Source organism: Delphinus delphis, chromosome 8 (genome assembly GCF_949987515.2).
Source record: "Delphinus delphis chromosome 8, mDelDel1.2, whole genome shotgun sequence".
NCBI classification, from domain to species: domain Eukaryota; kingdom Metazoa; phylum Chordata; class Mammalia; order Artiodactyla; family Delphinidae; genus Delphinus; species Delphinus delphis.
In genome coordinates this window covers 72,962,429-72,986,404 of record NC_082690.1, presented here as the reverse complement: position 1 = coordinate 72,986,404, position 23,976 = coordinate 72,962,429, and the positions used below count along the sequence as shown (strand labels likewise).

At 44.7% G+C, this 23,976-nt stretch overlaps 1 protein-coding gene across 1 annotated transcript; it reads right to left on the bottom strand.

The window, feature by feature from the left end:
• Positions 1 to 9,660: 9,660 nt before the first annotated feature.
• On the bottom strand, positions 9,661 to 12,917 carry LOC132429814 (serum amyloid A-2 protein-like). The gene is made up of 4 exons (XM_060018582.1): positions 12,804 to 12,917; positions 12,385 to 12,476; positions 10,344 to 10,482; positions 9,661 to 9,953 (listed from the first exon to the last, which is right to left on the bottom strand). The coding sequence occupies exons 1-4, from the start codon at positions 12,806 to 12,808 to the stop codon at positions 9,791 to 9,793; spliced, it is 399 nt and encodes a 132-aa protein (XP_059874565.1). The 5' UTR covers positions 12,809 to 12,917; the 3' UTR covers positions 9,661 to 9,790.
• Between the last annotated feature and the right edge of the window lie 11,059 nt (positions 12,918 to 23,976).

The window sequence follows — 23,976 nt, the reverse complement described above, 5'->3', positions numbered from 1 at the left end:
CATGTGGGATCTTCCCAGACCGGGGCACGAACCTGTGTCCCCTGCATCGGCAGGCGGACTCTCAACCACTGCGCCACCAGGGAAGCCCGCTTTTGAAGTTTTGTTTAAGAATTTTTTCCTCATCTCTACATCACAAATATATTATTTGATATTCTTTTCTATTAACTTTATAGTTTTACCTTCATGTTTATGTATTTAATACTTCTGGAGTGAACATTTGTATACGTATTAGGTAAGGATCCAGTTTTATTTTTCTCTTTCCAAAACTATTAAGTAACCCATCCTGTCTTCAATGATTTGTGATGTCTCCTTGATCGTATACTAATGTCCTATATGTGTGACCCTAGCTCTGTACTCTCTATCCTATTGCATTGGTCAATATATCTTTTGTTGAGCAAATACTACTGTTTTTTACTGTGCTCTTCTGTACATCTTAACACCTCATACGGTAAGTGCCTCTTCTTAATATTCTCCTTTTTTAGGATTGACTTTTGTATGCATGAACCTTTACTTCTTGATATGAATTTTGGAGTAATTTTCTTCAGTTCTGGGAAAATTCAACTGGAATTTTCATTAGAATTGCATTAAATTTGTGGATTAATTTGTGGTAGAATCAACATGTCTACAATATTAAGTCATCCCATCAGTGAGCCAGGAACTTCTCTCCATTTGTTTGAATCATCTTTTAAGGTGTTTGTTAGAGGTTTGAAATCTCCATGTGGTGCTGTGTATTACTGGTGAAACCAGTCCTTAGGAATTTTATAGTTATGTTGTTACCATGAATTGTTTCTTATTACTAATCATATTTTCCATTTTGTTATTTCTGCTATGGAGAAATGACTTGGCTTTTGGATCAAGTGTTGGGCAACCTTATTAAATTCCCTTAGTAATTCTATAGTTTGTTGATTTTGTGTGCTTTTTGAGGTTGAAGATTATACTAACTGCAAATATGACGGTTTCATCTCTGCCTTTCCAATCCTTGTATCTCTTACTTTCGAAATTTTCTGTGGCATTGGCCAGGGCTTCCAGAGCTGTGTTACACAACAGTGGTGATCGTAGCATTCCTTTTCTCATTCCAGATCCTGAACGGCAATGAATTAAAGGTTTTTCCATTAAATAAAATATGTGCTGTAGCTTTTTGGCAAATAACCTTATAAAATTAAGAAATTTCACTTTGATACGTAGTTTTCTAAAGGATTTTTAAAAAGCAACCATAAATATGCCTTCAGCTTTATCAAATGTTTTTTAAAAATCAGTTGAGATAATATTATTTTCTCCTTTAAGCTATCATTGTGGTGAATTACATTGATTCTGTAATGTTGGCATTCCAAGAATAAACCGCACTCAATTATGAGGCACCTTTAATACTCATATTTGGTTTGGCAACACTATGCTGTGTTTTGAATTTTTTGCACCTTTGGAATTGAAATGGGACTATTGTTTTCTTGTACTGTCCACTCTTGTTTTAGAACCAAGTTACTCTAGCTTCTTTAAAATGGCTGTCCAACTTCATTCTTTATCGGTTTTCTACAACTATCTGTGTAACATAGAATTAACTGTCCCCTGAGATTTTAGCAGACTGTCTTGAAAAACCATCTGGCTTTAGTGGAGGATACTGGGAGGAGAGATCTTTGACAACCACTTCTACTTATCTAATACTTATTTGTTTTCCTAAAGATGTCTATGTCTCTTTGCATCAAAAGGATGCTTACTTAAACAAATAACGCTTGAGGGTGTTGGTTCATCTAAATTAACAAACGGTGTGTCACCAGTAAGTTGATTATATGAATATCTGAGAACAGTGACTCTGTATTAAGCCCAAATTTGAACAAGGAAAGGGGAACTCAGATTAATCTCATTTGGGTCTATATAGGGAATCTCTGTCTCTGTGAACTGGTTCTAACCAGCTCAGAATAATGCTGCTGAAGAGCTTTTATGCTGAGAAATGCTATAGTCGTTTAAAGGTAGGATAATTATTGGGTTTGGTTGTGTTGCAGTTATTGTTGTTGGGTTTTCTTGCCGCGCCATGTGACATGTAGGATCCCAATTCCCCCACCAGGGATCAAACCCACATCCCCCGCATTGGAAAAATGGAGTCTTAACCACCGGACCACCAGGGAAGTCCAGTCATTGTTGTTGTTGAATGCTGTCTTGTGGCTTCTGCCAGAAGAATGCAGGTGCAGTCTTACGTGTGAGCCACCAGTGGTTGACTGAGAGGAGAAACACGGTAGATCTGTTCTCTTAAATGGATGTTTCTAGGTTTGATAGTGAGTTGTGTTAGACTTGTGTGTGATTCTAGGAAGTCGGTCATTTCTTTATGACACTTGCAGTCCAGTGGAGGGTGTTTTCCCGCACTCTTGGAGCATGGGAAGAGTGAGAAGCCCCCCAGAGCAGAAACCACCCACCTCCTAGCAGGTTGCCTCGCCTCAGTATTAGGGAGCTGCTGCCCTCTACCAGATAAACATATAGGCAAGTGTAGGTCCTGGTCTCAGGAAGCTCAGAGCAGCTGTGTAAAAAATGTTTCCTTTTCTGATGTATGCATTTGCCCCCCATGTTTGTTTTCTTGGGGAGAAAATGCAGTCATATAATCAAGAGTGTACACAAGAATTTCATATTTCTTAAGTTGTTTGGATGTAATATCTCTTTTAATCTCCCTGAGTGAACTGAAGGATAGGGAATGGGGAATCCAGCCTTTCTGGTGCTGAAGCTGTGTATTTGCAGAAGCTGCCCTTGCCTCAAGGATTGGTTTGTCAGTGCCTAGAAGAACAAAGGAAAGGACCTGTGGAACTTGGAATTAGAAGTAGTCCCAGGCATGTGCTGGGAATTAAGAGATGGCTCTCTGGAAGAAAAAACAAAAACACTGACTTGGGCTTCCCTAGTGGCGCAGTGGTTGAGAGTCCGCCTGCCGATTCAGGGGACACGGGTTCGTGCCTCGGTCCGGGAAGATCCCACATGCCGCGGAGCGGCTAGGCCCGTGAGCCATGGCCGCTGAGCCTGCGCGTCCGGAGCCTGTGCTCCGCGACAGGAGAGGCCACAACAGTGAGAGGCCCGCGTACCGCAAAACAAAAAAACAAAACAAAAAAACCCCTGACTTAAGTGTTTGTCAATTTCCATGGTGTAAATACTGCCACCACGGCTAATTTCAAAAGACGAAGACTTAACAGTTGGCTTGCAAAATCCCTGAAAATGTAACAGCTAGCTCTCCTGAGCTAGTATGAGCTGATTCCAGCGCACCAGAAGGTAATCCACTTCCAAAGGGTAGAGACTACCAGCTATACCTTTGAAACTAAGTTGAAAGTTTCAAAGATTTCCCAGGTGAAAATAAGTAGCAAACCAAACTCTTTTAAAAAGCACTGGCTTTGGACTTCCCTGGCAGTCCAGTGGTTAAGATTCTCAGCTCCCAATGCAGGGGGCACGGGTCTGATCCCTGGTTGGGGAACTAGCATCCTGCATGACGCACAGCATGGCCTAAAAATAAACAAATAAATAAAAAATAAAAAGTACTGGCTTTTTAAGAAAACTCTCTTGAGAGAAAAATTAAAGTTTACTTCCCACAGTGCTTGCAAAGATAGCTACGTCATAGGTTATATATATTCTGTACCTTGAGCAAATACATTAATAAGTTATAGAAGTTGGTTGTCAGAGAATGAATAAGATAATTTTCCACTTTAAAAGATGGTTCTTAATTGAAAAAAAGCTACAACAAAGGTAAGCATTAGTGTTCATCAAAAGATACCATAAAGAAACTTTTTAAAAAAGCAAATTTATTAGACAACTTTGCAGTTGCTGGGATTAAACTTATTACTCTAAACATTGATAAATAAAGGGAAAGAAAGCATTTTAAAAGAATTAGTGCAGGCTGCACATTATAATTTTGTTGAATCGTAAGTTTGTTAAATATAAAACCAAATACATTACTCCCATGAAAATGACTGAAAACATGAAAATAAAAGCCACAAGCTGGGGGAAGATATTTGTAACATACATAATCAAAAAGGCTTTATATGAAGTATATAAAGAGCTCCTACTAATCAATAAAAAAGGAAAAGGAAATAAATATAAATTTCACAGAAGAGAAAGTACAAATGGCTCATCAATATGTAAAAATGGGGAATCTCATTGACAATCAGGAAAACACAAATTTAAACTACAATGTGATACTATTTATCACTCACCAACTTGACATAAAAAACAAATATGGCCTAGGATGCGGAGCAAGGGGGCCATGTATCCACTACTTGTGGGAATATAAATATATAAAATATAGAAATATGTATTGTAAATATATATATATAACCATTTTGGAAAGATAATTTGGTATTACCAACTAAGGTTCAAAATAATCATATTCTATTTCACTTCTAGGTCTCTACCTTTTGAACTCTTGTACTGGAATATTTGCACAAGATTACCAGAAGCAACACTGTAATAGCGAAACAGAAAAAACCCAAATGTTGAAATAAGCTGTGTTACATTCATGCTTGGCAATAGTCTTCAGCATTGAAAATGGAAGAACTACTGCAACAGTCATCAACATGCCTATGTCTAAAGAACATATTGTTGACTAAAATAAGCAAATGACTAGTGAATCCATACAATAGAAATCTATTTACAGAAAGTTCAAAAACTGGAAAAACCTTAAAAATATATTAATATATTATTATTATATTACTAATATAAAATATAGTAATTTTGTGTATGCTTTCCTTTTTGTTTATACACAAGAGTGATGTAAGATTAAAATCTATGTCTAAGTTTAAAAGAACTCTCTCAGTACGTGTAAAGTAAAAATTCAGAGTGATAAGAAAACATTATGTCTGAATCTAAATGGTAGCATCTTTTTTCTTGGTGGTGTATAAATAGTAACACATCTTTCAGTCTAGGGGTCTTAGACTCAGAGAAATACAGTGTGTCCTTTTTCCCCTCCTCTAGTCTCACAGAGTGTTCTCTGCTAACTTGCCCCTCTGATAATCAGCACAGTACTTTGGAAATTCAAAATATTCATTTATTTCTCCCAAGGCTTCTCATCAGCTACCACAACGACTAACAGTTTATTTGCACATGGCGTTCCTCATTTTCATTTCTATGAGGGAGTGTGCACAGTATCGTTGGAGAAAACTGAATATTTTCTATGATGAAGTAAAATTATATCATTTTGGCTGGTGTGAGTATGATATTTGTACAGATTTAGTAGTCACCTCAAAGTGACTCATTACCACATTCTGCAGATCCAAACCACATCCATACTTTCTACAACTCCCAAACCCTCCCCCCAGTTCTGTCCACTTCTGAACAATACTCTTCTCAGACCTTATTCATTCATTTCAACAAATATGTATAAAGCAGCTACTATTTGTGAGGCCCTATGACAGGCACTGTGGATACAATGACAACACACAATAAAAGAGACAGGCCTTTGCCCTTGGGTTCCCTACCTACCGGCTCTAAAGACAGACAAGAAAACGGGCGAACGCACTGGAGTGTGACGAGTCCTGGGGACACTCACCTACAGCAAGAGCAGGTACAACCAGATTCCTGCAGGTCCCTGTCGTCCATCTCATATGTGCTGCATCCCCTGACCCCACTCTCTTCACCCTCGTTCCTTTCTCAGAGCCAGAGAAGTTTCTGCTCCCCTTGGGGTTAACCATCCTTTGTGGGTTTGATCCCTCTGCCTCTTGCTTCCCCTTGACTCTGCTCTTATTCCTTCTTCTTTACCTTTCTTATTTCCCTCTTCCTTAGCGCCTTCCTGTTCCTTATAACTAGTCTGACCTTCTTTGAAAGAAAACCTGTCTTGTATGAGTGAAATAAAAGATTAGGTCAATTATTCATTTTCAATAAGCATTTGTTGAGATGCCATTATATGCCAGGTACTGGATATTAGGGGTGAACAAGAGAGAAATGATCACTTCTCTCACTGATTTTATAATACAAGGGAGGAAGATGGACCAAAAGAAAACCCAAACAAAAATTAGAAGAATAAACCAAAAATTGAGTAAAAGAATCCCACATGTTAAAAATTGGTAAACTGTAAAGAATAACCAGAGTGGGTCAGCCAGGATGACCAGGAAGGCCTCTCTCAAGAAAGAGTGAATTCGGGAGAGCCCCACAGGTGAGACATTCCCATCCTTGTGAAAAGCGAGCAGAGGAGTATGTGGGCAGAGAAAATGTCACCTGCAAACGTCCTGTGCCAAAGAAAATCTTGGTTTGTTGGTGATACTGGAGAGTGGGGAGCTTGGGAAGGGGTGGCAGGAGATGCTGCTGCAGGGTGGCCAGGGACAGATCACACTGGGCTTTGTAAGCCATGATAAGCACCTGGATTATATTTTAAGGGACATGGGAATCCATTGAAGGATTTTAAGCAGGGGAGAGGCATGATCTGAGTATAGTTTGTATGCTAGACTGAGAGGTAATTAACTACATGCTCTCTTTTGCCCAGGACAGTTCCAGTTTATTCCTGTCATCCAGGTATAATTATCAATAATGTCCCTTTCACAATGGAAAGTGACTTGGCTTAGATGATAAACTATACAGTCACACTTAAGCAGAGGCGGAAGCCATGAAGATGGGGAGACTACTGAGACAGCTGTTGCGGGAACCCAGGTGAGAACAGGTGTGGCCAGGAGCGTGGAGGTGCACGTGAGACCAAGCTGATGGGCTAGAGATGAATTTTGGAAGTAGAATCACAGGGCTTGCTAGTGGATTGGATGTGGAGGTAAAGGCAAGGGAAGCATCGAGCACATTCCCCAATATCTGGGGTGAGCCACAGAGGGAAGAGTCTTGTCATTTGCTGAATTGGAGTGGCCTGGGGGTGAAGAGTTCTGGACGGAGATGAGCGTTTCCTTTGGACAAGCAGAGTGTGAGATCTCTGGAAGCCATCCAATCAGAGGTTTCAGGAGGCCAATCAGATAAACAAGCATGGAGCTTGGAAACCAGGTTCTGAGGGGGAGATATAAGTTTCAGAGGCGTCAGCATGTAGATACTATTAGCTGCGCTTGTTGGGGAGAATACAGAGAAATAAAAAGTGCGAGCCCAGAACCAAGTCTGAGGGACACTTAGAGTTTGGGGAGATGAAAAGACCCAGCTAAGGAGATAAAGGAAAACTGAAGGGAAGCAAAAGGAGAGTGTGGTACTATGAAGCCAAGAGAGAACCTTCCAGGAAGGAGGGAGAGGACAACTGTGCTGAGCATGGCTCAGAGGCCTCCTGATAGGAGGAGAGAAACATGTCAGTGGTTTTGGCAACATGGAGGTCAGTGGTGACCAGAGCTGTTTTGCTGAGTGGTGGGGACAGAGGACAGGCTGGTGTGGGTTCAAGTGTGAGTCAGAAGCGAGGAATCAGAAAGTGCAGATGGGCAGGTTTTCAACAAGTCTGACTATAAAGAGGAAGAGGAAAACGTGCAAGAGTGAAGAGTGATGTGGATTGAACTCAGGGTTTTCAATGTGGTGCTTTATTGGGAAAGCTGTTACTGACTGTCTGGACTCTGCAAGGTTTTGCCCATGTGAGGAACAAGCACATTTTCCTCCCTGGCGTGAGTGTCACTGGGTGTCCTGTGCAAGAGAAGAGCACCACAGGAGCTGGGCAGAAGGAAAGCACAAACCAGGAAGTGTTTGTGTCCTACAACGTCCCTCCTGCGCCCTGAAAGGACAGAGATTAACACTGTGCCCAGCTGGCACGGGAGAAATGTTTTCCAGTTCCAGTATCACAAGCGGGGCAAAGAAGGGTGGACGTGGAGCTCAGAGTAAATAAACTGATAACCGGCACACACTTCTACTCTGAAAGTGGGATTCAGGAGCACTCCTAAGGGGAGACGATTCATGATGAAATGATCCCTGTAGGGGAAAGACAAGTTTAACTTCCTTGTCAAGGAGGAAGAAAAAGTGTGTCTGTAAGGTAGTTAGTCACAGGAGAACTTTCTCATACAGTTCCCATCAGAAGGCACTGTCAGAGGTGTACGTAGAGGCTGTGTCTCAGAAAAGTGAGTCTGACAAAATAAAGCAGGAGCAGGGTAACCGGGATTAGGGAGAGTGTGGTGGCAGATTGGCTGGCAAGAACAGGCTCAAAGCACTGCTGAGTTTAGGGCTCTAGTGGTAAAGTCTCAACAGACCCCAGGTTGTAAGGAGACTCCTGTTATGAGAATGTTCACTATTAGATTTCTATCCCAGGTACTGAAGGTATAGAATTTGCAAAATGAGGGGAAAGAAAGGAGAAGTAGGAGAAAGGATGACTTGAAAGTTTAGATAAAGCAAGTTCTCCAAATTATTGTAAATAGGAAAAATTTAATAATCAGCCTTTTTATTACTTGAAATAAAAGTTGGATACAGAAGTCTATTCACCATTCTTTTTTTTTTTGGGCTGCATTGGGTCTTCGTTGTTGCACGCGGGCTTTCTCTAGTTGCGGCGAGCGGGGGCTACTCTTCGTTGCGGTGCGTGGGCTTCTCATTGCGGTGGCTTCTCTTGCTGCGGAGCACGGGCTCTAGGCGCGCGGGCTTCTGTAGTTGTAGCGTGTGGGATCAGTAGTTGTGGCTCGCGGGCTCTAGAGCGCAGGCTCGGTAGTTGTGGTGCACAGGCTTAGTTGCTTTGCGGCATGTGGGATCTTCCCGGACTAGGGCTCGAACCCGTGTCCCCTGCATTGGCAGGTGGATTCTTAACCACTGTGCCACCACAGAAGCCCCCGTTCCCCACTCTTTAAAGTGTTAGATCATTTTACTTCTTGGAATCTGTAATCTGAAAAAACCAAACACCAAAACCAAATTTTTATCCAAGGAAGAAGGCTATTGGTTTCTCTAGGAATTTGTGATTTATAGAGTCACTCATAATTCCTGTGCTCTAACAGGCCCAAACCCCTTTTATTAGACACTGTTTTCCTCAGTAAGAAGTAACATGCTGGGACTTCCGTGGCAGTCCAGTGGTTAAGACTTGGAGCTCTCACTGCCGTGGGCCTGGGTTCAATCCCTGGGGGGAGAACTAAGATCCCACAAGCCATGCGGCATGACTGGAAAAAGAGTAACATGCTGCTGGCTTTCCTCTGTTGGGAAGGGTCCAGGGAGGGAAAGTGACTTCTTCTCAAGGACCTGATACATATCCAATGCAATACAAAACCTCCTGATACTTAATCTTGATGGCGTCCCTATGCCTCCGTTTCTGGACATGTTTATTCCTGGACACTTGCATCAGGCAAGGAATATAGAGTGAAGGGAGACAGCGTTGGAGGCACTTCTGGATGGCACAGACAGAAATTGGTTCATAGATGGATTTGTAGGTGTTGCTGAGAGATGAACAGAAGATCAAGGTGCAGCTGCTGGAGCAGGATTCCACGATCCAGTCGTCCCGAGGCTGTGTCCCCTGCCCGCACACAGACACCACTGAGGACGCACTAAGGGCACTAGACCCCAGGGCAGAGAAGCTGACAGGACCCGACTGCCAGGGAGTGAAGAGGCCTGAATACAGAAGGGCCTAGAAAGAGCACCACAGTAACCAGAGGGGCCTGGAGGGGAGCGGGTCTGATTAGGGGAAGGGGTGGAGCAGGGTGTCTGCCCTGTATGATGCTGAGATTGTGGCCCCGACACCCAAGACACAGGCACAGACTCGGCCTTCACGTGGGTGTCCAGCCATCACCCCTTGGGAACAAACAGGCTGTCCTTATATCAAAGAATAATACACGGTTTTCAACATTCAATCTCTTAAGCATTTATTAGATCTGCTGGCTTCTGTGGACAGAGAACTCACTAGCTCAGCGTCCCTGCCCTTGGGGGCTCACAGCCCCGTCGTCTCCTGAGCAGAGTGAGAGGCAGCTCAATACTTGTCGGGCAGGCCAGGAGGTCGGAAGTAATTTGGGTCTACGCCGCTCCGGCCCATTCTATTGGCAACCTGGTCGGCCTCCGAGTCCTCCCGTCCGTAGCCACTGTCTCCATGCTTAAAAAGGTCTGTGACTCTCTGAATATTCTCCCTGGCATCGCTGGAATGGAGGAGGGCAGGTAGGGGATTACTCCAGGGCTGACGAGCAACAGCCCACCCTCCCCATCTCTCCTCTTTCCAAGGAATCGAGGACTCTGACAGGAGCTAGGAAAGAGGGAATGAAGCCTGAGGCTGCCCGGGCTCAGCCCACCTCAGCCCTGCGGGTCCCCTTATGCTGGGTGAACAGCACCCATGGGGGAGGCTTGGGAATCGTCTGTCCCACCAGCCTTGCTCTGCTCTTCAGCCACTCAGACCCCACACAGGACACAGAGGGTGAGGGTGGATAAGAGGAGGAGAGGCCACAGCCCTACAGGAAGTTCTCCAGGGCTTTGCCCCTCCTGGCTGTCCGAGGCTCTCACACCCATCCCTGCATCCTCAGGGCCCCTGGTACCTGATCACTTCAGCAGCCCAGACGCCCCCAGGTCCCCTTTGGGCAGCTTCATAGTTGCCCCGGGCGTGGAAGTACTTGTCGGAATTTTTGAAATTGGCTTCTTTCATGTCAGAGTAGGCTCGCCACATGTCTTTAGCCCCTGGGAGGAAAGCACATAGAGAAAGGATTATCAGGTGGACAGAAAACTGTGACACACCTTAGGGAAGAATCAAGGAATGAAAAATCTTCCACTGACTCAGTTTCATCCTGTGGCTATAGCACCGTGAGTGCCATAGATTGAGCAGAGCATTCTTGTGTCTAGTTTCCTGCTCCTGGTAACTCGAATGAGAGTCGTTATGGGGGGAGGGGCACAGCTGCGTTGGACCTGGTTGTCGGGCCCCTACGATGCCGTCTCTGGACTGCATCTCACTTAGGGCTCCATGTGATATGTTTAAAGGAGAGAAGGGAGCTATCTTTATAGGGCAGGATTCCTCAGCTTCATACTATTGACATTTTAAGCCAGATAATTCTTTGCTGTTCAGGGCTGTCCTGGGTATTGTAACACGTTTAACAGCATCCCTCACTTTTACCCACTAACGGGCAACCTATTCCCCAAGTGGGACAACCAAAAGTGTTTCCAAACATTGCCAGATATCTCCAGGACACAAAATTGCCCTTGGCCCCGAACCACTGTTATAAAAGGAAGCCGCATAGGATGAGATCCAGGGGATTGGGGTGAGTGAGGAGGTGACATGGAGGACAGATTCTGAGAAAGGGGCAGACATGCAGCACCTCTGCCCTGACGCCTAAGAAATGTATTCCTGCTGCGCGAATGCGCTCAATGTGACTTGATTCCCCTGCCTGTTAGGCACGTGAATGGCATCCTGAGGACTTTCTAGTGGACGGTATTGATGACGTGGGCTGCCTGAGGAAGCAAGCCCTCGAGCAGTGGGTCTTGCCTCAGCCTGGTTACACCTTCCAATCAGCTGGGGAGGTACTGAAAGTCCCCTGAGACCTACCTCACAGCCCAGGCCAGTTACCTCACACTCTCTGGGGTGGGTCTCAGGCATCAGTAGTTTTCATTGCTCCCCAGGTGAATCCAACATGCAGCTGAGATTGATAAGCCCCCAGCTTGAGGGAGTGGCACTGGGACAAGTCTGCCCAGCAAGAGCTGTGGCCTCGTGCACAGCTGGGTTCAAACTTCTGTCCTGCCACCTGCTGACTGGCACTTAGTCCCTGGGCAGCAGACTCGGCTGCTCTCAGCCTCGGTTTTCTCCCCTTCACATGGGGGGAGATGCCTCCCTCACGGAGGTATTCTGCAGGTAAGTAGGTGACCACCTGTCCCAGCCTAACCAGAACTGCACCTGTTTTCCTGGAACTGCCCCAGTTAGCGTTGAAAGTGTCCTGGAAAAGTCCTCAGACCTGGGCAAAGCAGGAGAGTTGCTCACCCTGAAGTGCATATAAGGGCCGAGTTCCTACCGGAAGCTTGAGATATGTTATTAGGTTCCCCACCCCGGTCGCACACGGGTTTTTTGTCAGTTAAAAGGCTATAAAAGGGTAGGAAACAGACTGAACAGGGACAGTGTCACTGAGTATAGGAAGCAGGAGGAAGAGCTAAGCTGAAGGTCCCTGAATTATCCAATTAGGAAATGGAAGGTAAGAAGGAAGAGAAGAGGAAGAGAGGAAGGAAGGAAGGAAGAGGGAAAGGGAGGGAGGAAGGGAGAAATGAGTGGAGGGAGAGAAGAAGAGAGGGGAAATAGATGGATAGCTTTCATCCTCCTTCATGCAATTGGTCTGAGGGAAATGCTGTACCATTTCAAGACTTATTTTATGTCTTCCATTCAAACTTCCATTTCAGCTGGGAATGATGACTGTTCTTTCTCTAGTGACTGATTGACATAAATCCTGTGGTTTTCAATCTGTCTGAAAAAAAGCTCCCCAAACACCTGGCACATTCTACCACATAGGGCAGCACCGCCTAAGACAGTAGCTCCAACCCTTAAGAGCGCTCATGGTGAATCCCAGAGGCCCATGGGTGTCATCCCCCCTCCACCAGCCTTACCGTCATAAGCCTCGCCAAGGAAGGAAAACCATCGGCTGTGGACTCCCAGCACCAAGGAGCAGAGAATGAGGCCTGCGAAAAGCTTCATTGTGCTGAAATGAAAGGAGAGGGTCAGGGAGACACGGACAAGCCTTGTACACCCACTTGGGGATTTGTATGTCGAGGAGAGCCCGGCTGTTCTTTCCACTTGTTCTCATTAGACTCTCAGTGGTCCACCTAGGCAACATTGCAGTAGGACCTCACTCGGAGCCACTAGCCCTCAGCTCTGAACCCACCAACCCTGAACCCAAGCCTGTCTAAGAGGTCACCAAGGTGTCTATGGTGGAAGAAGAGAGCAGCTGGGACGTAGCTGTGTCTTGCTAAAGCAGCCTGTAATTAATCAAAAAGCATTTCCCATGCACCACGCTGCCAGCACTGACCTCATTCAGGACAAATACAGAAGAGAAGATTTAAAGTAAGTGTTTTCAAAGAAATCACTCCGTGGAGAACTTTCTCACCTGAACCCGGTGGAGCAGACCTGCTGGGGACAGGTGGCTGCATTTATACTGAGCCATCCCTGCTGGGGTCATGGGGTGAGAAGGAAAGCTGGACTGGCGCCTGGGGGAGAGTCCCTGCAGGTCATTTCTCCTACAAAACTGCAAAGGGTAACTTACTGGAGACCAGTGGCTGTCCTCATCCACAGGTCATATTCCGCATTGTGCAACCCTGAGAAAACAGCAAGGCCTGTTCTGCCTGGTGGCCACTGTCAGGGGTGGAGGGGCTGAGGCCTGGGCCACCTGGGCTGTGGAGAAGAGGGTGTGGAGCTCCAGGAAGGAGGCCCCCAGGCTGCTGGCAGGTGTGTGGTTAGAGGATACTCCTCCAGCCTGGACCTTGCTTTCCTGGTCGTTTCCTCAGGACGGTCCCTTCTGGACCAGACAGCAGATGTGTCAGAAATTAAATCCTTTGAACTCACGTGTAAAGCCCTTGAGCTTCAAAACTGACAGGCCACCCCACCGAATGTCGTGGGTGCCCCGAGCACTTTCCACCACGCTGTGTACCTGTGCTGAGCTCTCCGCTCCAGGGCAGAGAAAGCCCTCTCAGCCTCTCAGCCATGCCTTTCATATGGGTCAGCACCTATCATGACAACAAAAAAGGGAGGTATTATAAAATAATGAGAGGCTTTTTGACTTGATAAAGGTTAAATACCAATAATCTATAGCAGCAGTTCTCACAGTGTGTTCTAGGGAAACCTGAGGGTCTCTTAAGACCCTTTCAGGGGAGTCTGTGGGATCAAAACTATTTTCACAGTAGCACTAAGATATTCTTTTCCTTTTTCATTCTCATTTTTTTCATGAGTGTACTGGGTATGAAATGTTCATTGATATGGGTTGAGATTTCTACATTGCAACTGACCTTTAAGAAAATACCACTTGTCAAGTTTTGGTATCGTATCAAAGAATTGCCTGAATTATCTTAAAATACTATTAAAATGCTATCCTGTTTTCTACCTATATGTTATATCTGTGTGATGTTGAATTTTTTTGTATACTTCAACCCAAATAATGTATTGTGACAGACTGAGTGCAGGATCAGACATGAGAATCCAGCTATCTTCTATTAAGCTAGATATTTAAAACTTTTCAAAAATGTAAAGCTACTATTTTTCTTATTAATCTTTTTGTTTTGGAAAAAGATTATTTTCATTAAAATATATTATTTATGTTAACATAATGGATTTATTATTGTGTTTTTATTTATTCATTTATTTATTTGACCATTTTTTAGACACTCTGCAAAGGGCTTTTCATAGATTAACTCAAACCTCATAAAACTTCATAACAGCACAATATATTATTGTGTTTTTCAATGCTTAAACATTTTTTCTTTCCAGTGTGTTAAATCCTGATAGAGTCAGGATAAATTAAATTTCTTTGAGGTCCTCAATAATTTTTCAGAGTATAATGGGACCCTGAGACGAAGAAGCTTGAGAATCATTGCTCTACAGCAAATTTATGTGTAAAGAAGACACTTTAGGTGCATTCTCAAGAAGGCCAAGAAGGAGACATGGGTGTCCTCTTCTGATCACCTCAGTTTCACATTCTCCTGGAGGACCTGCCCGATGCTAAGACAAGAAACATGAGGAGGATAAGAAATGGAAGAGAAGAAATGAAACTATCATTATTTCTAAGTGATGCAAGCTTTTACGTAGAAAACCCATCAGGATCAAATGGCACACTAATGAAGCCGTTAAGAGAATTCAGTGAGATTGCCATGTTTCGCATAAAAATTCATTTGTGTTTCTCTACACCAATTCTTTCTGTGTTGTTTTTTTGGCTGCGCTGGGTCTTCGTTGCTGCCCGCGGGCTTTCTCTAGTTGCAGCGAGCTGAGGCTACTCTTCAATGCGGTGCATAGGCTTCTCACTGCGGTGGCTTCTCTTGTTGCGGAGCACAGGCTCTAGGTGTGCAGGCTTCAGTAGCTGTGGCTCGCGGGCTCAGTAGTTGTGGCTCACGGGCTCTAGAGCACAGGCTCAGTAGTTGTGGCACACGGGCTTAGTTGCTCCACAGCATGTGGGATCTTCCCGGACCAGGGCTCAAACCCGTCCGTGTCTCCTGCATTGGCAGGCGGATTACTGACCACTGCGCCACCAGGGAAGTCCCAACACCAATTCTTAACAGTTAAAAAAATACAATACAAAATAGTACCAAAAGCATTAACTATCTAGGGAAAACTTTAAAAATACACAAATATTTACAGAGAAAATTTAAGTTTGTTAAAGGATAAAAAGTGGGGGATGTATGTCATGTTCATGGAGAGGATGTTTTGACTTAGTAAAGATATCAGTTCTCCTTGGATTAATTTATAAATTCAGTGCAATGCTAATCAAAATTCCCCGTGGAATTCTTTTAGGGACACAACAGATTTATGTTTCATGGATGAATAAAGGTCCATCAATAAGTAAGTTAAAAAAAATAAGGGCCTAGGGGAGACATACGCTGGTCTCTAAGATGCGTGATCTTGGGATTTACCCCAAGGGGGGAGACAACTGTGATGGGAAGGCCAACAGATCGGGAGACAACTGCCATGAAAAAGAAGTTTGTTACTCACAGATCCCCAAAGAAGGGGGCACATCACACCAAGGGGTGGCCACACGAGGAAGCACCCAGGGTGGGCCAGGGGACAGAGAGAGGGGCAGAAAACGTGACAAACGCCTTTATTGTGGTTTCTGTGGGAGGACCAGTGAGGCACAGTGAGCGGGTTAAGGACTGGCTCATGTGAATACTTTCAGCTCTCGCTCGGCATAGGGGCTGGTTCCTAGTTGTCTGGTACCTGGCTCTGCTGTGATCAGGGCAGGTGGACAGTGGCCCAGAGCGTGAGGGCGCAATGAAGGAGGAGGTTGAAGTGTGAGCTCTGGATTGGCTGGTTTGTATTTGAAAGGCTCACTCACAGGTTACTTTACTATCACAGGTTAGTTTACTAATCTGTAAGAATTGGCTACCTCTGGGAGAAGCAGTCCCTCCAGGGGCAGGGAGGCCCCAGGATGTGAAAGCATCAAAAACACAGATACAGAATGGAAAACCATGTTTAACACAACTTCCGAGGCATCCTTGGAGGGGCTCGGGCATCTCGCTGCTGTCAGATGAGCCAGGCTGTATGAAGCTCTTGTCAGTGGATGTTGGATCCTTGCCTGGCTTGCTTTATCTTGTTGTAAATCCCTGTAATCTCTACTCTTCTACCTAAATGTCTCCGGTCTCAATCCACACCCAGCGGTCCACTCTTCCTCCTCTGCAGAATGGTCAAGGACCTAGTGAACTCCTCAACGGCAGGTTCAACTATGTTCTAGAGTTCTTGTCAGTCAGAGTGCAAGTGCCTCCTCTTCTCGGCTTTTACACATTTTTGTCCCCAGCCTGCCACTCCACAATCACAACCCCAAAAGTGCACTCTCTCTGTCCTCCGCCACCTGCCTGCATCCATCCCACGGAAGCTTCCGTTCCTACATCCCCAGTGTGTTCCATCCACTGTTCACACTCTTCTTTCCCCGGTCTGCACCACACCTCAAGGAACAATCCGGTCACCTTGATGCCGCAGAGCACTGGCTGCACTACTTGTGCCTGTGCAGGGAGGATGAGATCGGGCGCCCACTGGGTCCTCACCATCTCTGCCACGTCTCTCATGACCGTTCCCGGGTGCAGTCCAACACCATTTTAACATTGCCTGTAGGATGGTGAGACGGAGGATGGTACACACACTTCTCCATGGGTACCCATTGCTTGATGTGAAATTGTTTCATCCACATCTGGGTTAAGGACGATCTTCAAAGCTGTGTGGCTCTACTTCTCTGGTGCCTATTCTGGACATAACTGGTGCTGCAAACATCTCTCAGTTCTCTTGGTCCCTGGGGATGCCCTCTGGCCCAAAGACAGAGACAGCAGTCACAGTTGTCTCCCCCCTTGGGGTAAATCCCAAGATCACGCATCTTAGAGACCAGCGCATGTCTCCTCTTGGTCCTTATTTTTTTTAATTTACTTATTCATGGACTTTTATTCATCTATAGAAAACAAACCTGGTGTGTCCCTAAAAGAATTCCACGGGGAATTTTGATTAGCATTGCACTGAATTTATAAATTAATCCAAGGAGAACTGATATCTTTACTAAGTCAAAACATCCTCTCCATGAACATGACATACATCCCCCACTTTTTATCCTTTAACAAACTTAAATTTTCTCTGTAAATATTTGTGTATTTTTAAAGTTTTCCCTAGATAGTTAATGCTTTTGGTACTATTTTGTATTGTATTTTTTTAACTGTTAAGAATTGGTGTTGGGACTTCCCTGGTGGCGCAATGGTCAGTAATCCGCCTGCCAATGCAGGAGACACGGGTTTGAGCCCTGGTCCGGGAAGATCCCACATGCTGTGGAGCAGCTAAGCCCGTGTGCCCCAACTACTGAGCCTGTGCTCTAGAGCCCGCGAGCTACAACTACTGAGCCCGCAAGCCACAGCTACTGAAGCCTGCACACCTAGAGCCTGTGCTCCGCAACAAGAGAAGCCACCGCAGTGAGAAGCCTGTGCACCGCGTTGAAGAGCATCCCCCGTTCGCTGCAACTAGAGAAAGCCCGCGGGCAGCAACGAAGACCCAACGCAGCCAAAAACACGACAAAAAAAGAAGTGGTGTAGAGAAACACAATTGATTTTTTATGTGAAACATGGTAATGTTTCACATAAAACCCGGTGGAGCAGACCTGCCGGGGACACGTGGCTGTAATTGTACTGAGCCATCCCTGCTGGGGTCATTGGGTGAGAAGGAAAGCTGGACTGGTGCCTGGGGGAGAGTCCCTGCAGGTCATTTCTCCTACAAAACTGCAAAGGGTAACTTACTGGAGACCAGTGGCTGTCCTCATCCACAGGTCATATTCCGCATTGTGCAACCCTGAGAAAACAGCAAGGCCTGTTCTGCCTGGTGGCCACTGTCAGGGGTGGAGGGGCTGAGGCCTGGGCCACCTGGGCTGTGGAGAAGAGGGTGTGGAGCTCCAGGAAGGAGGCCCCCAGGCTGCTGGCAGGTGTGTGGTTAGAGGATACTCCTCCAGCCTGGACCTTGCCTTCCTGGTCGTTTCCTCAGGATGGTCCCTTCTGGACCAGACAGCCGATGTGTCAGAAATTAAATCCTTTGAACTCATGTGTAAAGCCCATGAGCTTCAAAATTGACAGGCCACCCCAATGAATGTCGTGGGTGCCCCGAGCACTTTCCACCACTCTGTGTACCTGTGCTGAGCTCTCCGCTCCAGGGCAGAGAAAGCCCTCTCAGCCTCTCAGCCACGCGTTTCATATGGGTCAGCACCTATCATGACAACAAAAAAGGGAGGTATTATAAAATAATGAGAAGCTTTTTGACTTGATAAAGGTTAAATACCAATAATCTATAGCAGCAGTTCTCACAGTGTGTTCTAGGGAAACCTGAGGGTCTCTTAAGACCCTTTCAGGGGAGCCTGTGGGATCAAAACTATTTTCACAGTAGCACTAAGATATTCTTTTCCTTCTTCATTCTCATTTTTTTCATGAGTGTACTGGGTATGAAATGTTCATTGATATGGGTTGAGATTTCTACATTGCAACTGACCTTTAAGAAACTACCACTTGTCAAGTTTTGGTATCATATCAAAGAATTGCCTGAATTATCATAAAATGCTATTAAAATGCTCTCCTGTTTTCTACCTATATGTTATATCTGTGTGATGTTGAATTTTTTTCTATACTTCAACCCAAATAATGTATTGTGACAGATTGAGTGCAGGATCAGACATGAGAATCCAGCTATCTTCTATTAAGCTAGATATTTAAAATTTTTCAAAAATGTAAAGCTACTATTTTTCTTATTAATCATTTTGTTTTGGAAAAAGATTATTTTCATTAAAATATATTATTTATGTTAATATAATGGATTTATTATTGTGTTTTTATTTATTCATTTGACCACTTTTTAGATACTCTGCAAAGGGTTTTTCATATATTAACTCAAACCTCATAAAACTTCATAACAGCACAATATATTATTGTGTTTTTCAATGCTTAAACATTTTTTCTTTCCAGTGTGTTAAATCCTGATAGAGTCAGGATAAATTAAATTTCTTTGAGGTCCTCAATAATTTTTCAGAGTATAATGGGACCCTGAGACACAAAAGCTTGAGAATCATTGCTCTACAGCAAATTTATGTGTAAAGAAGACACTTTAGGTGCATTCTCAAGAAGGCCAAGAAGGAGACATGGGTGTCCTCTTCTGATCACCTCAGTTTCACATTCTCCTGGACGACCTGCCTATTACTAAGACAAGAAACATGAGGAGGATAAGAAATGGAAGAGAAGAAATGAAACTATCATTATTTCTAAATGATGCAAGCTTTTACGTAGAAAACCCATCAGAATCAAATGGCACACTAATGAAGCCATTAAGAGAATTCAGTGAGATTGCCATGTTTCACATAAAAAATCAATTGTGTTTCTCTACACCAGTTCTTTTTGTGTTGTTTTTTTGGCTGCGTTGGGTCTTCGTTGCTGCCCGCGGGCTTTCTCTAGTTGCAGCGAGCTGAGGCTACTCTTCAATGCAGTGCATAGGCTTCTCACTGCGGTGGCTTCTCTTGTTGCAGAGCACAGGCTCTAGGTGTGCAGGCTTCAGTAGCTGTGGCTCGCGGGCTCAGTAGTTGTGGCTCACGGGCTCTAGAGCACAGGCTCAGTAGATGTGGCACACGGGCTTAGTTGCTCCACAGCATGTGGGATCTTCCCGGACCAGGGCTCAAACCCATGTCTCCTGCATTGGCAGGTGGATTACTGACCACTGCGCCACCAGGGAAGTCCCAACACCAATTCTTAACAGTTAAAAAAATACAATACAAAATAGTACCAAAAACATTAACTATCTAGGGAAAACTTTAATAATACACAAATATTTACAGAGAAAATTTAAGTTTGTTAAAGGATAAAAAGTGGGGGATGTATGTCATGTTCATGGAGAGGATGTTTTGACTTAGTAGAGATATCAGTTCTCCTTGGATTAATTTATAAATTCAGTGCAATGCTAATCAAAATTCCCCATGGAATTCCTTTAGGGACACAACAGATTTGTGTTATATAGATGAATAAAAGTCCATGAATAAGTAAATTTAAAAAAATAAGGACCAAGAGGAGACATGCGCTGGTCTCTAAGATGCGTGATCTTGGGATTTACCCCAAGGGGGGAGACAACTGTGACTGCTGTCTCTGTCTTTGGGCCAGAGGGCATCCCCAGGGACCAAGAGAACTGAGAGATGTTTGCAGCACCAGTTATGTCCAGAATAGGCACCAGAGAAGTAGAGCCACACAGCTTTGAAGATCGTCCTTAACCCCGATGTGCATGAAACAATTTCACATCAAGCAATGGGTACCCATGGAGAAGTGTGTGTACCATCCTCCGTCTCACCATCCTACAGGCAATGTTAAAATGGTGTTGGACTGCACCCGGGAACGGTCATGAGAGACGTGGCAGAGATGGTGAGGACCCAGTGGGCGCCCGATCTCACCCTCCCTGCACAGGCACAAGTAGTGCAGCCAGTGCTCTGTGGCATCAAGGTGACCGGATTGTTCCTTGAGGTGTGGTGCAGACCGGGGAAAGAAGAGTGTGAACAGTGGATGGAACACACTGGGGATGTAGGAACGGAAGCTTCCGTGGGATGGATGCAGGCAGGTGGCGGAGGACAGAGAGAGTGCACTTTTGGGGTTGTGATTGTGGAGTGGCAGGCTGGGGACAAAAATGTGTAAAAGCCGAGAAGAGGAGGCACTTGCACTCTGACTGACAAGAACTCTAGAACATAGTTGAACCTGCCGTTGAGGAGTTCACTAGGTCCTTGACCATTCTGCAGAGGAGGAAGAGTGGACCGCTGGGTGTGGATTGAGACCGGAGACATTTAGGTAGAAGAGTAGAGATTACAGGGATTTACAACAAGATAAAGCAAGCCAGGCAAGGATCCAACATCCACTGACAAGAGCTTCATACAGCCTGGCTCATCTGACAGCAGCGAGATGCCCGAGCCCCTCCAAGGATGCCTCGGAAGTTGTGTTAAACATGGTTTTCCATTCTGTACCTGTGTTTTTGATGCTTTCACATCCTGGGGCCTCCCTGCCCCTGGAGGGACTGCTTCTCCCAGAGGTAGCCAATTCTTACAGATTAGTAAACTAACCTGTGATAGTAAAGTAACCTGTGAGTGAGCCTTTCAAATACAAACCAGCCAATCCAGAGCTCACACTTCAACCTCCTCCTTCATTGCGCCCTCACGCTCTGGGCCACTGTCCACCTGCCCTGATCACAGCAGAGCCAGGCACCAGACAACTAGGAACCAGCCCCTATGCCGAGCGAGAGCTGAAAGTATTCACATGAGCCAGTCCTTAACCCGCTCACTGTGCCTCACTGGTCCTCCCACAGAAACCACAATAAAGGCGTTTGTCACGTTTTCTGCCCCTCTCTCTGTCCCCTGGCCCACCCTGAGTGCTTCCTCGTGTGGCCACCCCTTGGTGTGATGTGCCCCCTTCTTTGGGGATCTGTGAGTAACAAACTTCTTTTTCATGGCAGTTGTCTTCCGATCTGTTGGCCTTCCCATCACAGTTGTCTCCCCCCTTGGGGTAAATCCCAAGATCACGCATCTTAGAGACCAGCGTATGTCTCCCCTAGGCCCTTATTTTTTTTAACTTACTTATTCATGGACCTTTATTCATCCATAAAACATAAATCTGTTGTGTCCCTAAAAGAATTCCACGGGGAATTTTTGATTAGCATTGCACTGAATTTATAAATTACTCCAAGGAGAACTGATACCTTTACTACGTCAAAACATCCTCTCCATGAACATGACATACATCCCCCACTTTTTATCCTTTAACAAACTTAAATTTTCTCTGTAAATATTTGTGTATTTTTAAAGTTTTCCCTAGATAGTTAATGCTTTTGGTACTATTTTGTATTGTATTTTTTTAACTGTTAAGAATTGGTGTTGGGACTTCCCTGGTGGCGCAGTGGTCAGTAATCCACCTGCCAATGCAGGGGACACGGGTTTGAGCCCTGGTCCGGGAAGATCCCACATGCTGTGGAGCAACTAAGCCCGTGTGCCACAACTACTGAGCCTGTGCTCTATAGCCTGCGAGCTACAACTACTGAGCCCGCGAGCCACAGCTACTGAAGCCTGCACACCTAGAGCCTGTGCTCCACAACAAGAGAAGCCACCGCAGTGAAAAGCCCATGCACCACATTGAAGAGTAGGCTCAGCTCGCTCCAACTAGAGAAAGCCCGCGGGCGGCAACAAAGACCGAACGCAGCGAAAAAAACAACACAAAAAGAATTGGTGTAGAGAAACACAATTGATTTTTTATGGGAAACATGGCAATCTCACTGAATTCTCTTAATGGCTTCATTAGTGTGCCATTTGATCCTGATGGGTTTTCTACGTAAAAGCTTGCATCACTTAGAAATAATGATAGTTTCATTTCTTCTCTTCCATTTCTTATCCTCCTCATGTTTCTTGTCTTAGCAATGGGCAGGTCCTCCAGGAGAATGTGAAACTGTGGTGATCAGAAGAGGACACCCATGTCTCCTTCTTGGCCTTCTTGAGAATGCACCTAAAGTGTCTTCTTTACACATAAATTTGCTGTAGAGCAATGATTCTCAAGCTTTTGTGTCTCAGGGTCCCATTATACTCTGAAAAATTATTGAGGACCTCAAAGAAATTTAATTTATCCTGACTCTATCAGGATTTAACACACTGGAAAGAAAAAATGTTTAAGCATTGAAAAACACAATAATATATTGTGCTGTTATGAAGTTTTATGAGGTTTGAGTTAATCTATGAAAAGCCCTTTGCAGAGTGTCTAAAAAATGGTCAAATAAATAAATGAATAAATAAAAACACAATAATAAATCCATTATGTTAACATAAATAATATATTTTAATGAAAATAATCTTTTTCCAAAACAAAAAGATTAATAACAAAAATAGTAGCTTTACATTTTTGAAAAGTTTTAAATATCTAGCTTAATAGAAGATAGCTGGATTCTCATGTCTGATCCTGCACTCAGTCTGTCACAATACATTATTTGGGTTGAAGTATACAAAAAAATTCAACATCACACAGATATAACATATAGGTAGAAAACAGGATAGCATTTTAATAGTATTTTAAGATAATTCAGGCAATTCTTTGATACGATACCAAAACTTGACAAGTGGTAGTTTCTTAAAGGTCAGTTGCAATGTAGAAATCTCAACCCATATCAATGAACATTTCATACCCAGTACACTCATGAAAAAAATGAGAATGAAAAAGGAAAAGAATATCTTAGTGCTACTGTGAAAATAGTTTTGATCCCACAGACTCCCCTGAAAGGGTCTTAAGAGACCCTCAGGTTTCCCTAGAACACACTGTGAGAACTGCTGCTATAGATTATTGGTATTTAACCTTTATCAAGTCAAAAAGCCTCTCATTATTTTATAATACCTCCCTTTTTTGTTGTCATGATAGGTGCTGACCCATATGAAAGGCATGGCTGAGAGGCTGAGAGGGCTTTCTCTGCCCTGGAGCGGAGAGCTCAGCACAGGTACACAGCGTGGTGGAAAGTGCTCGGGGCACCCACGACATTCGGTGGGGTGGCCTGTCAGTTTTGAAGCTCAAGGGCTTTACACGTGAGTTCAAAGGATTTAATTTCTGACACATCTGCTGTCTGGTCCAGAAGGGACCGTCCTGAGGAAACGACCAGGAAAGCAAGGTCCAGGCTGGAGGAGTATCCTCTAACCACACACCTGCCAGCAGCCTGGGGGCCTCCTTCCTGGAGCTCCACACCCTCTTCTCCACAGCCCAGGTGGCCCAGGCCTCAGCCCCTCCACCCCTGACAGTGGCCACCAGGCAGAACAGGCCTTGCTGTTTTCTCAGGGTTGCACAATGCGGAATATGACCTGTGGATGAGGACAGCCACTGGTCTCCAGTAAGTTACCCTTTGCAGTTTTGTAGGAGAAATGACCTGCAGGGACTCTCCCCCAGGCGCCAGTCCAGCTTTCCTTCTCACCCCATGACCCCAGCAGGGATGGCTCAGTATAAATGCAG